The sequence below is a fragment of the Gorilla gorilla genome, chromosome 10 (assembly GCF_029281585.2).
Source record: "Gorilla gorilla gorilla isolate KB3781 chromosome 10, NHGRI_mGorGor1-v2.1_pri, whole genome shotgun sequence".
Classification (NCBI taxonomy): Eukaryota; Metazoa; Chordata; class Mammalia; order Primates; family Hominidae; genus Gorilla; species Gorilla gorilla.
The window spans coordinates 101,199,519-101,215,246 of record NC_073234.2 but is presented as its reverse complement, the minus strand read 5'-3'; the positions used below and the strand labels follow the sequence as shown (position 1 = coordinate 101,215,246).

General features: G+C 35.9%; 1 protein-coding gene across 3 annotated transcripts in view; it reads left to right on the top strand.

Annotated features, from left to right (window-relative positions):
• The first annotated feature begins 8,129 nt into the window (after window positions 1-8,129).
• RASSF9 (Ras association domain family member 9) overlaps window positions 8,130-15,728 on the top strand; it is a 174,033-nt gene continuing 166,434 nt past the window's right edge. For all 3 annotated transcript variants that reach the window (XR_010129376.1, XR_010129375.1, XM_004053638.5), the window contains exon 1: window positions 8,130-8,484. Coding sequence is in view for 1 of the 3 variants with exons in the window: in XM_004053638.5 (XP_004053686.1) it covers window positions 8,438-8,484 (47 nt within the window). In the remaining 2 variants the exon portion in view is untranslated. The remainder of the gene's footprint in view (window positions 8,485-15,728) is intronic.

Here is a 15,728-nt window from a genome sequence, read left to right as displayed (position 1 = left end):
AATAGCTCAGAGGAGACCCTGGAGTGGATAGCTCCTCTCTGCAGGAAGGTTGTCCCATCCAGTGTTCAACTGTCAGCTGAGAGGAGGCACTGGAGTAGGTAGCTCCTCTCTGCAGGCAAGTCATCCCATTGTCTCCCCAAATCCGGTTGAGTCTGGGGTTTCTATGGGCCTCAGAGGGGAGGAAGTACCTGCTGATTGGTCCATGGGCAGCCATGGGCGGGCACAGGAAAAAACACCACAAGTTCCCTCTCTGGTCCAGGAGACTGGCGCCTGGCCCCCAGGCTTTAAGCTTTCCCCAGCCTGAAGGTGGGGCTTCACAAGGGACCCATTCCTTTCTTCCTTGGAGCCTGTCTGCCTTCTACTGCTTTCTATGGTGCCCAGGCTGTTCATGAAGAAGGTCCAGGCAGGCCAGTGCCGAGCTTCCCTCAGTCCCCACTTGGCCTCCCTCTTGTGCTTATCAGAGCCCAAAGTCCAGAGGGGGCTGAGACAGCAGAGGTCTGGCATGTCAGTGCTGCCCCAAGTGCGCACACACCCGACTGGGCTGTGACAGCACCAGGGCTCAGCCCCAATCTTGCTCTGAGATAAGAGCGGTGCCGAGAGTGGGGAGAGGCCAGGCAGTTGGAGCTGACACCTTCAAGCCTGCTGAGGCATGAAAGGGGGTATTTCTGGATCCCCAAGACTTAGAGATGCCCAGGTCCTCAGTCACGGCTGGGGTAACTGCATCTGGGCCCGGAAGGGCGGGGCTCCCGCCTCTTTCCGGCCCCCAGGAGCACAGGGAGGCCCAGGTCTGCAGCTGTGACTTGGGTGGCTTCAGCTGTGCCCAGGAGGGCAGACAGGAGGCCTGATCCCAGCCTCCGAGAGCACAGGGAGGCCCGGGTCCGCAGCCATGGCTTGGACAGCTGCAGTTGCACCCAGGGAGCTCCTGCCCTGCCACCTCGGTAGGGCGGGGTTCCCACTTGTCCCTGGCTCCCGCTGGCTCTGTGGAGCATGCAACCCCGGCTGTGCCTCCCCATTGCAGCCTGAGCCTTGGCAGCGGCTGCTTCAGATGGTCTGCCACTGCTATTACTTACATTTGGATTTGGATCACTTTTAGCATCACTGGTATCTTTTCAGTTCAATAGGAAACCTTAATTCATTGAAAAATTCTGTAACATTGCTGCTCAAAGGGTAAGTGTGGATTCAGAACCCTGCGCTTCCCAGGAGGCTCCTAGGAGCAGGTGCAAATCATCCACCTCTTCTTCCAGAATACAAAAGCATAGTAAGAGGGGGTAGTTTTTACTCAAAGGGCAAATGGTACTATGGTGTCCTTCTCCAAGGAAAGTCAGTCCAAGTTCATCTGCTTCATATTATTGGTGTATTAGTCTGCTGTCATGAGCAAATGACACAGACTGGGTGGCTTCAACAACATAAATTCATATTCTCACAGTTCTAGAGGCTAAAAGTCCGTAATCAAAGTGTCCAAAAATAGTTTCTGGTGAGGGTTCTCTTCCAGGCTTGTAGATAGATGGCCACCATCTCTGGCTGAATCCTCACATGACTTTTTATCTGTTTATGAGTAATGAGAGAGAGAACTCTGCTGTCTCTTCCTCCTCTTGTAAGAACACCAACCCTATCAGTTTAGAGACCCACCCGTATGCCCTCATTTAACTTTAATTATTGCCATAAAGGCTCTCTCTTTAAATACAGTCACATTGGGTTTAGGGCTTCAACATATGAATTTTGTGGAGGACACAATTCAATCAGTAACAATTAGTATTAGTGCTCTGATACATATGAGCCTATGATGTTCTCCATATCATAAGGAAATAAAATTTGTACAGTGGTGAATTCACATTACATTCACAGAATCTTTAATAAGTCTTAAAAAGGAAAGAGTCCCAAATCTACTTAATAAAAGTAAAGTATCACTTAAGGAAAATTTCCAAAGGCAATTAAGTGATTATATTATAATTACAAATTATCATTTTTGTTAACAGCAATAGGTTGGTCTTGATTTGGTTTTGATTAATTATTCAATTGTCACATAGCTCTCAACCTCACTTTTCTTATCTGTAAATTTGAGATTCTATTTTCTTTCCTGCTCAGCATGCTGTGACCAAATAAGACACCAAATATAAAAATGCCTATGTAAAGCACTACAACATAATATTACATCATTTACCATAGAAGGTGAATGTATATTTGGTGGTGTTTATATACTTATATGCACATATTTTATGTTATGTGCATATTTTGTGTTTTATAGCCTTCAAAATTTCTTCGAAGTAGAGCAATTTCCACCAATAGCCAGGCTTATATGGATTTATCTCATTAGATACATTAGATACATACTCATTAACACATTAGATACATTAGATACATACTCATTAATAACAGTCATAGCTCCTAAGTGAAGAAATTTGGCCTTTTATTTAGGACACAGGTATCTGGCCAACATTCAGCCAGTCAGCTACTCAAATATTAAGTTTAATTTATTAAAATCTATTTTTAATGGATCGCCTATTGTAACTGGATGATTAATTATACCATCTGACTATATGTAATTACTTCAAAGCTTAGTAGTGCCATTCTGAACTTCTATAGAGAATCAAAAGAGCATTGACACCATAGAAACCTAGAGTTGAAAGGGAATCCCTGCTTCTGAGATATACCTAATCCACTCAAGATAGTTATTTCTTCTATGCTTAAAACCTTTTAGAGAGGTTAATTTACAACCCATGACACCTACCATCCATATTTAAAAGGCTTTGTGAGAGAAGCCTCATGCATTCCAATTTTTAGAGACAGTTTCCTATTACCATGAGCAAATTTAAGACAGGAACGAACTGCTGAAGATAGGTACTTGTAGATAATGATAATAATTGTAATAGCTCTGGTATTCAATTTAAGAATTTATTTTTACTGACTTTTGGGGGCTATCCTACTTTTTGTTGTAAATGGCTCTGTTTTGCACAATGCCTTTTTGCCACAACCTGTTGTCCGAAGATTCTCACTCAAATTATGGTCCTACCCTCTGGCCAGCTCTAATTATTTCTGAGTTCTTCTCTCTCTTTTCCATACAAAAGAAGTTCTATTTTATTATTATTTGCTTGATTGAGAATGGGATTTTGAGTAAATCAGATAAACTGATTGATTATAACAAGCTCTCTAGTATGTTATTTCCTCACAGACTACCGTGTAAGTGGTGACAAATTGGCTCACAGTCAAGTATCTGTGTAATCAGAAGAATTTCAGCTCTGCTGTTCTTTTTATGAAGGCCCTGGGGACAACTGGCTCTTATCACAGATGCCTATTGTAATTATATCAGTAACCCAATTTAATAATTAAAATGTGAAAAGTAAATTTCTAGCAATAAGAAGAGAGCTCATCTTTATAAGAGTTTTTTAGAAGAAAAATTATCTCAGACTTATATTTAATAAGAAAATGAGGTTGCATTATTATTATTTTCTCCATTTATCAGATCAGAAAACTGAGGCTCAGAAGGTTAAATAATTTACCCAAGGTCTCTACTAGGAAGTGACAGAGCCGTGACATGGATCCTTGTCTGTACAGCTCCAAAACTTAACACTCTTAACTCTCACGCCATATCTGCCGCCCCTTTAGTGAAGTCATGTATACTAAAGCTAAAAGTCGGAAAAGCTTGTGTAATAAAGAGCCTTGAATGATAACCTACAGAGTTTGTGCTGAATTCTAAGAGTCGTTTAAGGATTTAAGATGAAAATGAGAGTGATATTTTTAAAACTTAAGTTTTATAACGTATTGCAGGAGGAAGAAAATCAAGACATTGATGTAAACGGTCAGGGAGCTGTACAAAGACTTTGCTCTCCATTCTTTGCATGTGTTAGATCAGCCCAAATAATTGTGAAATTTAATTGTCAGAAAGGAAATTAATACATCTTCATATGGGTCAGGTGCAGTGGTTCATACCTGTAATCCCAGCATATTGCGAGGCTGAGGCAGGTGGATCGCTTGATCCCAGGAGTTCGAGACCAGCTTGGACAACATGTCAAAACCCCATCTCTACAAAAAAATACAGAAAATAGCTGTGTGTGGTGGTGCATGTCTATAGTCCCAGCTACTCAGGAGGCTGAGGTGGAAGAATCACCTGAGTCCCTTAGGTCGAGGCTACAGTGAGCCAAGATTGGTGTCACTGCACTCCAGCTTGGGTGACAGAGTGACACTATCTCAAAACAAACAAACAAACAAATAAGACTTTATATGGTAACAGGCCGGGTCTCTACCAGACTACATGTTTTAACAATGCCTAGCTTTTGATATCAAGTCAACCAAAGATTAAATAATTTTCATTTAATTGCAGAGAATATACATTTATTCTTTTTCAGGTATAATGTGTCATCTTCAGTGTTGATTTTTCATATGTTAATCTATTTGTAAGGGAATACATCTTTTCTATCTATTTTGGCTGAGCTTCATATCATAAATGAATGAAAGGACATTCTATTTTCTACTATCAAACCCTTTTTGCACATTTTATGTTTTAAGAAAAGTAGAAATTATATGGATAAGTAGCCATTTTTCTTCTGTAAAGACTTCTTATTGGTTCAGAAAAAGGATTAATGTATTCTCATAGTTTTTCAGGATGTAACTTTCAGGAAGCCAAAACATGAATTTCATACAATTATGTAGCGAGCAAGTGACAAAATTGACTTAACTCATTAGTGAAGGATCCAGCAGAATTATAAAGCTGGTCCAAAAGAGAGTAAGAAAGACTGTTATGGATAAACAGTGAATTAAAGACAGAATGCTGAAAGAAAATTAAATAAATGTAAAGTTGGTTGATGTTCTACAAGGCAATAAAACTACAACTTTTGTGTTATCTTTTCTACTAGATAAAATAATTAGTATTGCTACTGAACAACAAAATTTACTCTTTTTTAAAAAAACAATTTAACATCTAATCTCATGGACTCTCAGCCTAACAAAAATAGTAAGTAAGAAAAAATGCATTCTTCCAGAGAATCGTTGAAAGGGTCTATTAGACAATAGTCCATTATATCTTTGAAATAACATGCAGTAATCCATTTGTTTTATTTTCAAGTGTGAGATAATTTATCCAACCCTATAATAAAAATAGTACTTAGGTTAACACTATATGTCAGCAATTGGTATGCATTATTTCATTTAGTTCTCAGAATTAATATCAATTAGCATAAGACTTTTTCTGAAACTTATTATTTTCTTCCAAGAAGTTTTTATGAGAAAAACTTGAATGAGAGTTTGAATATTTTGAAGGTTATTGCTCTACATAGCCAAATTCATTTCTCAAAAAAGATATGCCAATTTTTAATATTTATGCAGAGTAGTATACTATGATCATCATATGAACACTATTGAGCATCATCATTTTAAAAAGTAGTCAATTTGGTAGATGTGAAACAAAGTCTTGTTTCAATGTAACTATACAATACCTAGTTACTAGTGAAGGTTACTTAAAAGTATTAGTACATATATGGGGTATATATTTATGGGGTACATGAGATATTTTGATACAAGCATACAGTGTGTAATAATCACCTCAGGGTACATGAAGTTTTCAGTTCTTCAAGCATTCGTTATTTGTGTTTCAAACATTTTAAATTGTACTCCTGTTATTCATTATTCTAAAATGTACAACAAATTATTGCTGATCGTAGTCAAATTTTTTAAAGCATGGTTTTAACTGGACATGGTGGAACATACCTGCAGTACTAGCTACTTAGATGGGAGAGACAAAAGGATTTCCTGAGTTCAGGAGTTTGAGGCTGTAGTGTGTAACAATTGTGCCTGTGAACAGCTACTGCACTCTAGCCTGGGCCACACAGGAAGATCCTAACTCAAAAAAAATAAAAAAAATTAAAAATTAAAAAAAAAACAATGGTTTTGTTACTTTCTTTTAAGATTGCTTTTGCTTATTTTTCTATTAAGGCATCAATATTCATGTTGTTTTTATTCCTTTCCGCTTCTACTATCTGAGAGACATTAACCCTTTGTGCTTTTTATTTCAGCTTTATTAAGGTATAATTGTCAAATAAAAATGGTATATATTTAATGTGTACAAACCCTTTTATGTGTAATTCTTATACATCAAAGAGCTTGTCATGAAAAATATTAACAGGGCATTTTGTGTGAGGATTAATGACACCTAAATGAAACTCATTTGTGATAACCTGAAACTCAACGCAAGATTATGCTAGTAAAGATACAGTGTTGTTTCCTCATTCCCCATTAAAACTCTTTTATTGAAAAATATAATACACATATGTATATAAATAATGTTAATAAGCATGGAGAACCAAAACTAAAGGGAACAGGGATATTTGTAAATGTGAAATTATTTGCAAATTGACTGCAACAATTATATTTATAAGTAAACAGTATAGCTTTAAGGGATTACATTTTGAACAACTTAGAATAACTAGGTAAACTTCCATAATAGTTTAAATCATTTCTTGTGAGGTGCTAGTAAAACAAAATCAAGAACGGAAACAGAAATACACCCAAGATTATGTAGCTTATGTTGCATGTGAAGTGCATATATACATAGTATGTAATACATATATATACACACACATATATATACTTATGTTTACAAAGATGAAGACGTTTATACAGATGTTTATACATGTATATATGTGTACATATATACATATATATATATATACACAGAACATGTCATTACTATTTTTGGTGTCTTGATTTTCTCTAGAATCACTGACCATATCAAATTAAGATGGGTATGTATTTTTTAGTTATCCTAACTCCCAGGGATATAAAAAGGTAACTAAACTTTAACATTGGCTATTGTAATGTTTTTCACTTCATAATGATTTGGGTGCATATATGGATATAATATATGATTTATTATATAAAATTATAAAGAAAATATTATAAATAATAAAATAGTATATGACACATGTGTATATGCACATACACAAACATGAAATATAGATGAATAGAGAAAGATTATGATAATAAATAATGAAAAACATGATTTATCTGAGCACTGCATAAATCAGTGTGTATCAGAATCACGGAAGACCTTGAGATTATTTTTTTGTTTGGTGTTGTTGGGGGTAGGGGATAAACTCCCAAAGTAAGTACGAGCCATTCATATTCTTTGCCAAGGCTCAGAAAGAACTCACAAGTTTGTTGGCTTTCTTTTCCCTCCCTCCCTCATCGTCTGCCTGGGAAGCCCATGATTAGAAGCCTGGCCGGGTGGAGGGTGGTGGGGTGGTTTTAGGAGGGGCAAAATCCCAGTAAAACACGTCCATGAGAAAGCTCTCCTGGCCCTTGCCCCTAAACAGTGCTTTCCCATGAGTGCCAGGTACCTGGTGGGAGCTGCGCTGGGCCTCCCACAGCCACCTGAACTCTCCCAGCTCCATTTCTCTGCCCTGCTTCTGGATTCGAGCTCTCCTGGGACCAGATGAAGCCCTCCCTCCCTTAGACTTCCACTTCACATTTCGAGTTCCAGCAGATCCCCTAGGTGTGTCTTCTTTACTCCTTGAGGGGCAGGAGCAGTTTACTTTTCCTCTGAAATCCCCAGGGCTCTGAAGGCCCAATGAATGTCAAAGATGGGGTAGGGGTCAACATAAACGCCTTGGGAGTCAAACACTAAACTCCAGCTGGTTCCTAGACCAAACTGTGATGCATCAGCCCTGGAGCCGTGTGGTCCTTCAGGTCCTTCGACTTTTGCAAGATGAACTTGAGAGTGTGGAGGAGGGGCCTGGAAGAAACTCTTAAGACCGTGAACTCAGGGACTTAACAATTCTAAGTGGTCTGTGAGTCCACCTTGATCCGGTTTCCAGCTTCGCTCTCCCTAATATATTTTAAAGTCCTGACACCCTGGGAGGGGATCTGGGGTCGAATGAGTTGGCAAAGAGAGTTCTCAGCTCTCCCTCATGCTTGCCATGATCAGATGACTTTTCACAGACTGAAGCTGACCAGGAGTTGGGGGATATTTACTTTTAATCCTTTTATGTGCGTTCAGTACACCTTGTGTGGTTGGGTGTGGAAAGCGGGGGAAGGGGGATTTCCAGATCGAGTGAAATTCCCATTCCATTGGTATTACCATGATTGTGGGGTTGGCAGTTCTTTAAGTCTGCAAATAACTACAGAACACAATAGAGTCCTCCTCCCTTCCTCTCTCTCTCTTTCTTTTTTTTTCTTTTCCTGCTTCCAAACGCCTTCTTCGAGGCTGAAGCTGGGCAGGTCTCCAAAGGTGCAGCAGCCACAACAATCCCGCAGTTCAAAGTTAAGCAGCAGTTGCACAACTTCCAGCAACTTTCTCAGCCGGCTACTAATGAGCTGAAAGCCAGGAACATCCGAGGAGAAGAGAAAGCTTCCAGCCCTCCTCCCTTCACCCTGGAAATCCAGACACCCCCACCCCCACCCTCAGATCGCTTTAAAATAATTTCTCTATTCGTTTGCCCGACAGACCATGGCTCCCTTTGGAAGAAACTTGCTAAAGACTCGGCATAAAAACAGGTAAAGTCAAGCGTGTGAGTGAGTGTGTGTGTGTGTCTCTGTGTGTGTGTGTGTGTCTTGTGTGTGTAGTCTGGACCCTACCTGTGAAAGTATGTGTTTTGTGGTTGTTAGATTCTGATAAAAAAGTCTTCGTGGGGACAAAGTCCTAGCCTAAGGAGTTAGGCTAGTATGAACACCTAGATAGTAAGGATATTCTCCCAGTATTGATGATGGGAGTGACCAGCTCAAGGATCGCAGAGAATAGAGTGATTATATTTGACTCCTTTCTCCCCTTTTGACCAGTCCTGTTTCCACAACTAGCAACATAAACAGTTTCTCTTTTTGTTGCCCTGGGCATTTGAGGGTAGTACAATAAAAAGTGTCATTTTGTTTCAAACAGAACTTTAGAATATTGTAGAAATAATTAAAACTTTGATAAAGAGGTAACTAGTATTTATAGCCACTAAGTAGGATGAAAAATAAAACTGCTGATACAATTCAGAAACAATGCTTTGGCTCCCCTGAGAGTGAGGCATTCCTGAAACCTGGAATGTTCCCATAGTGGAAACACTCTGGAGAGAAACTTTGTTTGAACTGATTCTTTAAAAAATCTTTGAGAATTTTAGGTAGTTTTAAGCACTAAAGAAGGATTCAAGCAGCTATCCTCTCTAATCCTTATTATTACTGTTTTACTTTGATTTGATTTGATATTTCAAGCTTGAAATGCCCGTAGTATAAATAAGTTACTCAAAACACACATACACACACGTATTTTTCTAGGGACAGTATGTCTGTCTTAGTCTTATTAAATATTTTATTTACACATCAAATGTTACGTTTTCATGCCAAAAACTTGAGAATAAATTTAGACATGGGCTATATTTTTTTAAAAATATATTTATTTTGGCATAGGGGATTGTCCACCACTTTTCTCTCAATCATGCCTGTTTGTACTTGTCATAATTTGCTCAGTGTAGATTCAAAAGGATACAATTACATGGTACGAAATGATATAATTATTTTAAAGTGTCTACATGACAATATAGAGTAATACAACTTTAAAGTAAATCTCCATACTTTATTTTGTGCACACATGTCTACTTTGAAAATCCTGTTTTTAACTCATTCCAAATGTATTCATGATTTAGCTGACAAAATTTCCTTTAGAAAGTAAATGGCCTTAATAAATACTGTAAAAGTTTCTAAGTAAGCTTTATTTTCTAATAATTTGACAATATTTCACAAATATGCTATTTATGGTAATTAAAGATAATGAAACTATATTAAAATAAAGTGGTTTGAGTATTTAAAATTTGTGTTTTGATGGTGACAATGCATTTTAAAATATTCTAGAATATTCCAGAAAAGCCTCCCCCAAGCCAAAAATAAAAATACTCTGTTTTTTAAATGATATTTTTGTAGTGGTATTTTTGTAGTATTATTTTGGCATTTGTTTAAATGTCATCAAAATGTATAAAAATACTCTGGAAAACTTTACGGTTTCATAAATCAAGTTGTGTTTCTGGCATACTATCCCTGTAGTCAGGGCTTTCTGTTTGTTTGTTTGAGGTTTTTTTGTTTTGCTTTAGCAATTTCAGATTTCTGTCATTGATATGCCAAATACAGGGCAATAAAACTTTGCATGCGCCCCTGAGTTTCCCTCAGGGAAGTGCATTCTTCAATTTCATTACATCAGTTCTGCCACTCTACTATCTACTCTACCTATAAAACTAGCTTTCTTTCGAGGAGGTGAGTATACAAACATTTTTTAAAAGTTTTCTATGCAAAATTATGAAAAGGTGAAAATAAAAATAAAAAAGAGAGTTTAATAGTGTTGAATTTCAAGTTTCTCAGAAAATGGAATGGCTCCTGAAGATGATGCTTTGTTATAAACGCAAGTGTTTTGGAAAAGGTGGCAATAGTAAGGATATGCATAAGCTTCTCTAATGAAAGTATTTCCCTTTACAGATTTGTATTTTTCAATCCTTAAGAAAGATTTAAACCACAGCAGTGGTCTAGGACACAAAAATATGGGTATTTCAAATTAAGCAGTGAAAAGATCACAGAGTGTACTGAAATAGAATTAATATTTGTTTTGGTATTTAGTAATGCTATATACAGGGTCTTTTGTTTTGTTTTTTCACCTTAGCAGAGGTGAGACCACAGGTGAAAATTACTTGCAAGATTAAGTTTACTCATTTTGTTTACAGTTTCCATAATGATTTGAATAACCACATTCTAAAGCACAGAAACAAAATATCTTTTCTTAAATGATGAGTGATTTATCCTTTCTTGGAAAATGTGATTTATGATAAGACAGTTATCTGATAAGAGTCACTATATTCTTCAAATACAGACATATAAAATTTATTGTACAATGTAAAGTAAGAATTGGGATAACAAATATATTTATATGCCTTATGATATATAACAGACAACAATAACAAAAAACTACTTGAGCATAATTGCATCTTTACCAGCAGGAAAATATATGAACTGTTAGAAGGAACACTGGGGATTAAAGATCATAAAATTTTGAGAAAGTCTGCTTACAGAATTTTTCTGCATGCTATTCTCTGCCTCTCTTTTCATTTTTGGTCACTCTTGGAGTGATATTTAATTACACAAAATTGAACCTCATGAGATAGTACTATAAATGTGCTTATAATAAATGGATAGTTGAGAGTTTTAGAGACAGACAGGATGCAATTAAAACTTCAAAGTATGAGGCAATACAAAATTTTAGAAAATACAAACCATAAAGCTTGGAGAAGGTGGGGTCATATCTGTCTAGACACCATTGTGTTTTCATGTCCAGGACAGTGCCTGCCCTGTGGTAGACCTACAATACAATTGTTTATTCAGTTTTGTAAAGTGAATTATAATTTTTACTCAAACCATAAATATACTAATTATTTTATTCTCTATTCATCATGTGACATCAGCTGGTATTATATAAAAGTGAATACTTTTTAAAGGGTTAGTTGATATTTAATATAATTCAAAACCTAAAGAGATGGACACATAATTATATGGATTTTGAAACCAACCTAATCTTATCCTACTACATAATTTTTTTTCTAAATTTAAAGATTATTTAGTTCAACAATTTGGGAAATAGTATTCAGGAAATTTGAGAATAATAGATGCCTAAATATAAAGCCTAAAAAGTTTGTATGCCCAAATATAATCAGGCTTTTCATTTCAAACTTTCATATAAAGACATGGAACCAACCTAAATTCTTTCTGTTTACAATGAGAGTTAATCTTTAGAATTTTTCTAATTGTAGTAATGTTTAATTGGAAGACTTCGGTTTTAAGAGAATCTGTTGCTTTTAGGAGATGAATTATTTATTTTGATTCCAGAAAAACAGAATATTCTATGACTGAATTCCAAAGATTCTTGATGCATATCTTCTTCATCAGACTTTTTGTTCAACATGAAGAATACAAATGTTTGAGAGTCTAGATATTTTTTCAGTAAGCTGTTCAAGTTCTGAAAGTGTTTTCTAAAAGTCGCTAGGGAACCAGTGTTCCTCACATAAAAGCTAAAGTAGTAAATAATGAAACACCAGTCTATTTGAGATTCATGTGGACATTCAACAATTGGATTTAGATTATGAACCTGTTTACCATTCATATAGATTCCATTTGTGAATGTGATTGTCTTTATATTAGATTAGGTTTTCAAGGTAAGGATTGTTTTAATGTTAATGTGTCTAAATAGCAATCAGAAATTTTGTAAAAGTTCATATAACTAGAATGTTATTATAAAGCTTTTTTTGGAACACTTGGTTGTAAGGTATGATTTCTTAGTGTTTTAATTAATAAGATTTGGAGACAGAGAATTGGTTGGTACTTTCACCAAACCTTGCTAGAAGCATAACATTGCCATAATGAAATAGTGTCCAATATGTTTTTCAAAATAGGAAATTAGAATAGTTTGCATAGGTGATTTGTAAGATAAAAAATAACGAATATAAAAATATTGAATCCAGTTTAAAGGGCACTTAAAATTATTTTGAAGTGCTATTTAGTTTTCTCTTCATTTTCCCTTAAGTCATCTCAAGGGTTCCCTTCGGCTTTCACAAAACGTACTGATATATGAATATCCACCACAGGCTGTAGCAGACATGCTTGTAATATCAACCTAAAATTAAAAGACTCCAAAAAATTTGCTTGTCCTGAATTTATTAGCATAAAATATTATAGCTTTATTGTTTTATAATTGATACATAAAATTTGCATTCTAGGTTGCTTTTGCATCAATTAGAACATATTTAGACAACAGTTCTTAAGGCCAAGTACATTATATTGTCACTAGAAGTAAATCATTCAATGATTGCTTCATCGGAAGAAAGAATTAAATTTTGTGGTTAGGGTAAAAGTTGCTGACAAGAAGGATGTCTTCTCTCTGTTATTAGAAGTATGGTAATTTGTGAATTCTGCAGAATTGGAAATTATTATGCACTATTTTGTTTATCCTTCCAATCAAGATTTAAAATGTATCCAAAATTGTATGGAGAAGTGCCAGATATTTGAGTATGTAAATCTTCAAAATTCTCAGGAGTTCCTGAAAGTGATTTCCCCTGATTATACCTGGTAACTTAAGTAGTTATTAGTTGGCAGTGGATAGCTCATTAGGAACAATGACTGGAATGCTTTATCCCTAAAAAAAAATATCCTGAGAGCTGTGCCAAGGGTGAAATTGAGCTCTAGGTTAAACCTGAATTGTTTTTCAAGAAAATCTAAGCCAGCTTTGTACTACATAAAATGTATTATCTACAGTGTCAGTGCCTGACACATGTCAAGGCGAGAAGTACTTAAATTAATTTTTTGGAGAAAAGTTTTAAAAAGTTTGAAGCTGTCTAACAATTTAATTTAGATAATGTGTTCGTTGGCTGTATAACTCAGGAAGTTTTCATGTTATGTTATTGGCATGTAGTTCCAGGAGATCTGATGATAACTCTAAATAATTCACAAATATGTGGCTCTATTCTTTTGATAGTAGTTCTGAAAATGAAATAAGGTTGAAGTAAGGGTATGTGTTTACCTTTTGCAGGTGTATATGAATATCAGTCCTTGACAAGGAATCTCTTTGCCTCTTACATATCAGCTTTCTAAAATGAAACCTCATGATATCTGCACCATGCATATGTCAGAGGAAAAAGTTCAGCTTACTTCTGCATTCTAATGACTTTAATGTATGGTTGCTTAATTAATTTCTTGACATCCAAACACAACATTGGCAAAACACAACATTGATTTCTTAAGTGCTAATTCTTTACTATTTTTAGTATATTGTGATTCCATTCTTGTTGAGTCTGTTGTAGTACTACACCTTCTAGAGAAAGTTTGTGTATTTGTTGGATAAAATTGAAAGCGATTACTAATATAAATGATCACACAAGTACAAAGTATTTATGCAAGTGGAGTAGAGCCTTGGGAAGATGTTTAGCACTGGCAGTAATAAACAAGATATTTCAAGTATAAGAAGGAGCAATGCAAATTAAATCTGCTGACAAACAAGGAAAATTATACTCAGAGGTTTATATCTTCAGACTAGAATGCACCCTGCTTTTATAAATGAAGTGATTTAAGCATTCTGTTAAAAAAAATCATTGAGTATAGGTCCAATCAGAGCAGGGACCTTACTTGTATTTTTCCTTCCTAGATAGCCAGAGAGTAAGTGCTCAAAAAAATTTGTTGATTGAATAAAGAAATTCAACATATACTCTTAAAATACAGCTGATCAGTAGTGCATTTATGTTAAGTGGATACATGGGTAACTTAAAGAATGAATCCATAAATGCAACGTTGACCTCTCATCTTCCTTGCTCCTAGGCCCAGCTCCTGGCTTTCAAGTGGTAAAGGGCCATGTCTAATAAATAGATGACATACAACTTTACCAGACTTTTGGTAGAAAAACAAATCAAGAATCATGGTCATTTGTTCTTCTCTATGGATGCTCTTACCTCCCCTCATCCCCCTATAACACAGCCAGGTATGCATATGAGTGAAGTTGGGTGGGTGAGACTGAATGGGTTCCACAGACCTCACTGTTGAATGTGGAGCATATCTCCTACTCATTTGAGATAGTTTAGCAACACAGTTATAGGAATGTTCTGAGTGGCTACGTTTTAATTTCGTTTCTTTAGGATGGGTAAACTGTGTTTAGTACTGTACCAGACATGCAAAGACAAAACCCCATTCCTAAGAGATTAAACTCCTAATTGAGAAAACATTATTATAGTAAAATAGTTCATGCAAGAACTTTTTAAAAATCACTCTTCCATGGAAAACTATCTTTGACAGGGTAGACAAAATCATAATTTTTGCAATACAATTAAGAAAATTAGAGTACAATCTCTTGGAGTTGATGAAGGCTATTCCTCTGTAGAGTAGGTGCTCAATAAATGTTGATTAACTCTATGTAGAAATATTTAAGAGAGGAGTAAATGGAGGTAAAGGAAAATAAAATGAGCATCATCATAATTAGCTAGCATTTATTAAACTCCCACAGGCGACAGGCTTGAACAAGAGAAGGGAATGCAATAAGATTTAGAAAAATATGTAGGAGGGGGCTGAATCATACAGGGCTAAGACTGACTCACATATGATAATCAAAAGAAAAGAATCCAAGAAACGGGCAGTAATATGGTCAGTTTGGCAATCCATAATCTTAGTTGAGTTGGTGGAAAACAATATTTTACAATTACAATGGAAGTATTTAAAATAATTTTGTGTATTTATATAACATTGTCGGTTGAAAGTCAATGGCAGTTGACTTCTGTTTATTCTAATAATCACATTAAATTGGTCCGTGTATCAGATCTTGAAATTGAGTAACTCTACCATTTTATGAGTCTTTTAAATTTTATTTCCATTGATGCAGATAGTGGTCCAACTTCAGCAAATTTTCAGGCTCATTAATTATGGCGTATGACTGCTAGAAGCTTTGTGTGAGAGGCCTATTGATATGCCCTCTCGTGCATGTCTATTGTTCTCAACCAATGGTTGGGACATTTTGTAGCCACCTCATATACCTTTAGTTACTCTTAATGCTCCTTATTTACTCTGATCCTTTTCAGTCCCACTGGAATCCCTGAAATTATGGTTAAGTGTGGTAATTTAGCATTTAGTAGAAGAGCGTTTGTTTTGGGAAAACACAGTCTTCCACAGTAAAGCCTAAAAGGATATCTATTTCAGCTCTGCACATAAGACCTTGTGTTTTTCTGGAAGATAAGAGAGATTCTATTGATAAA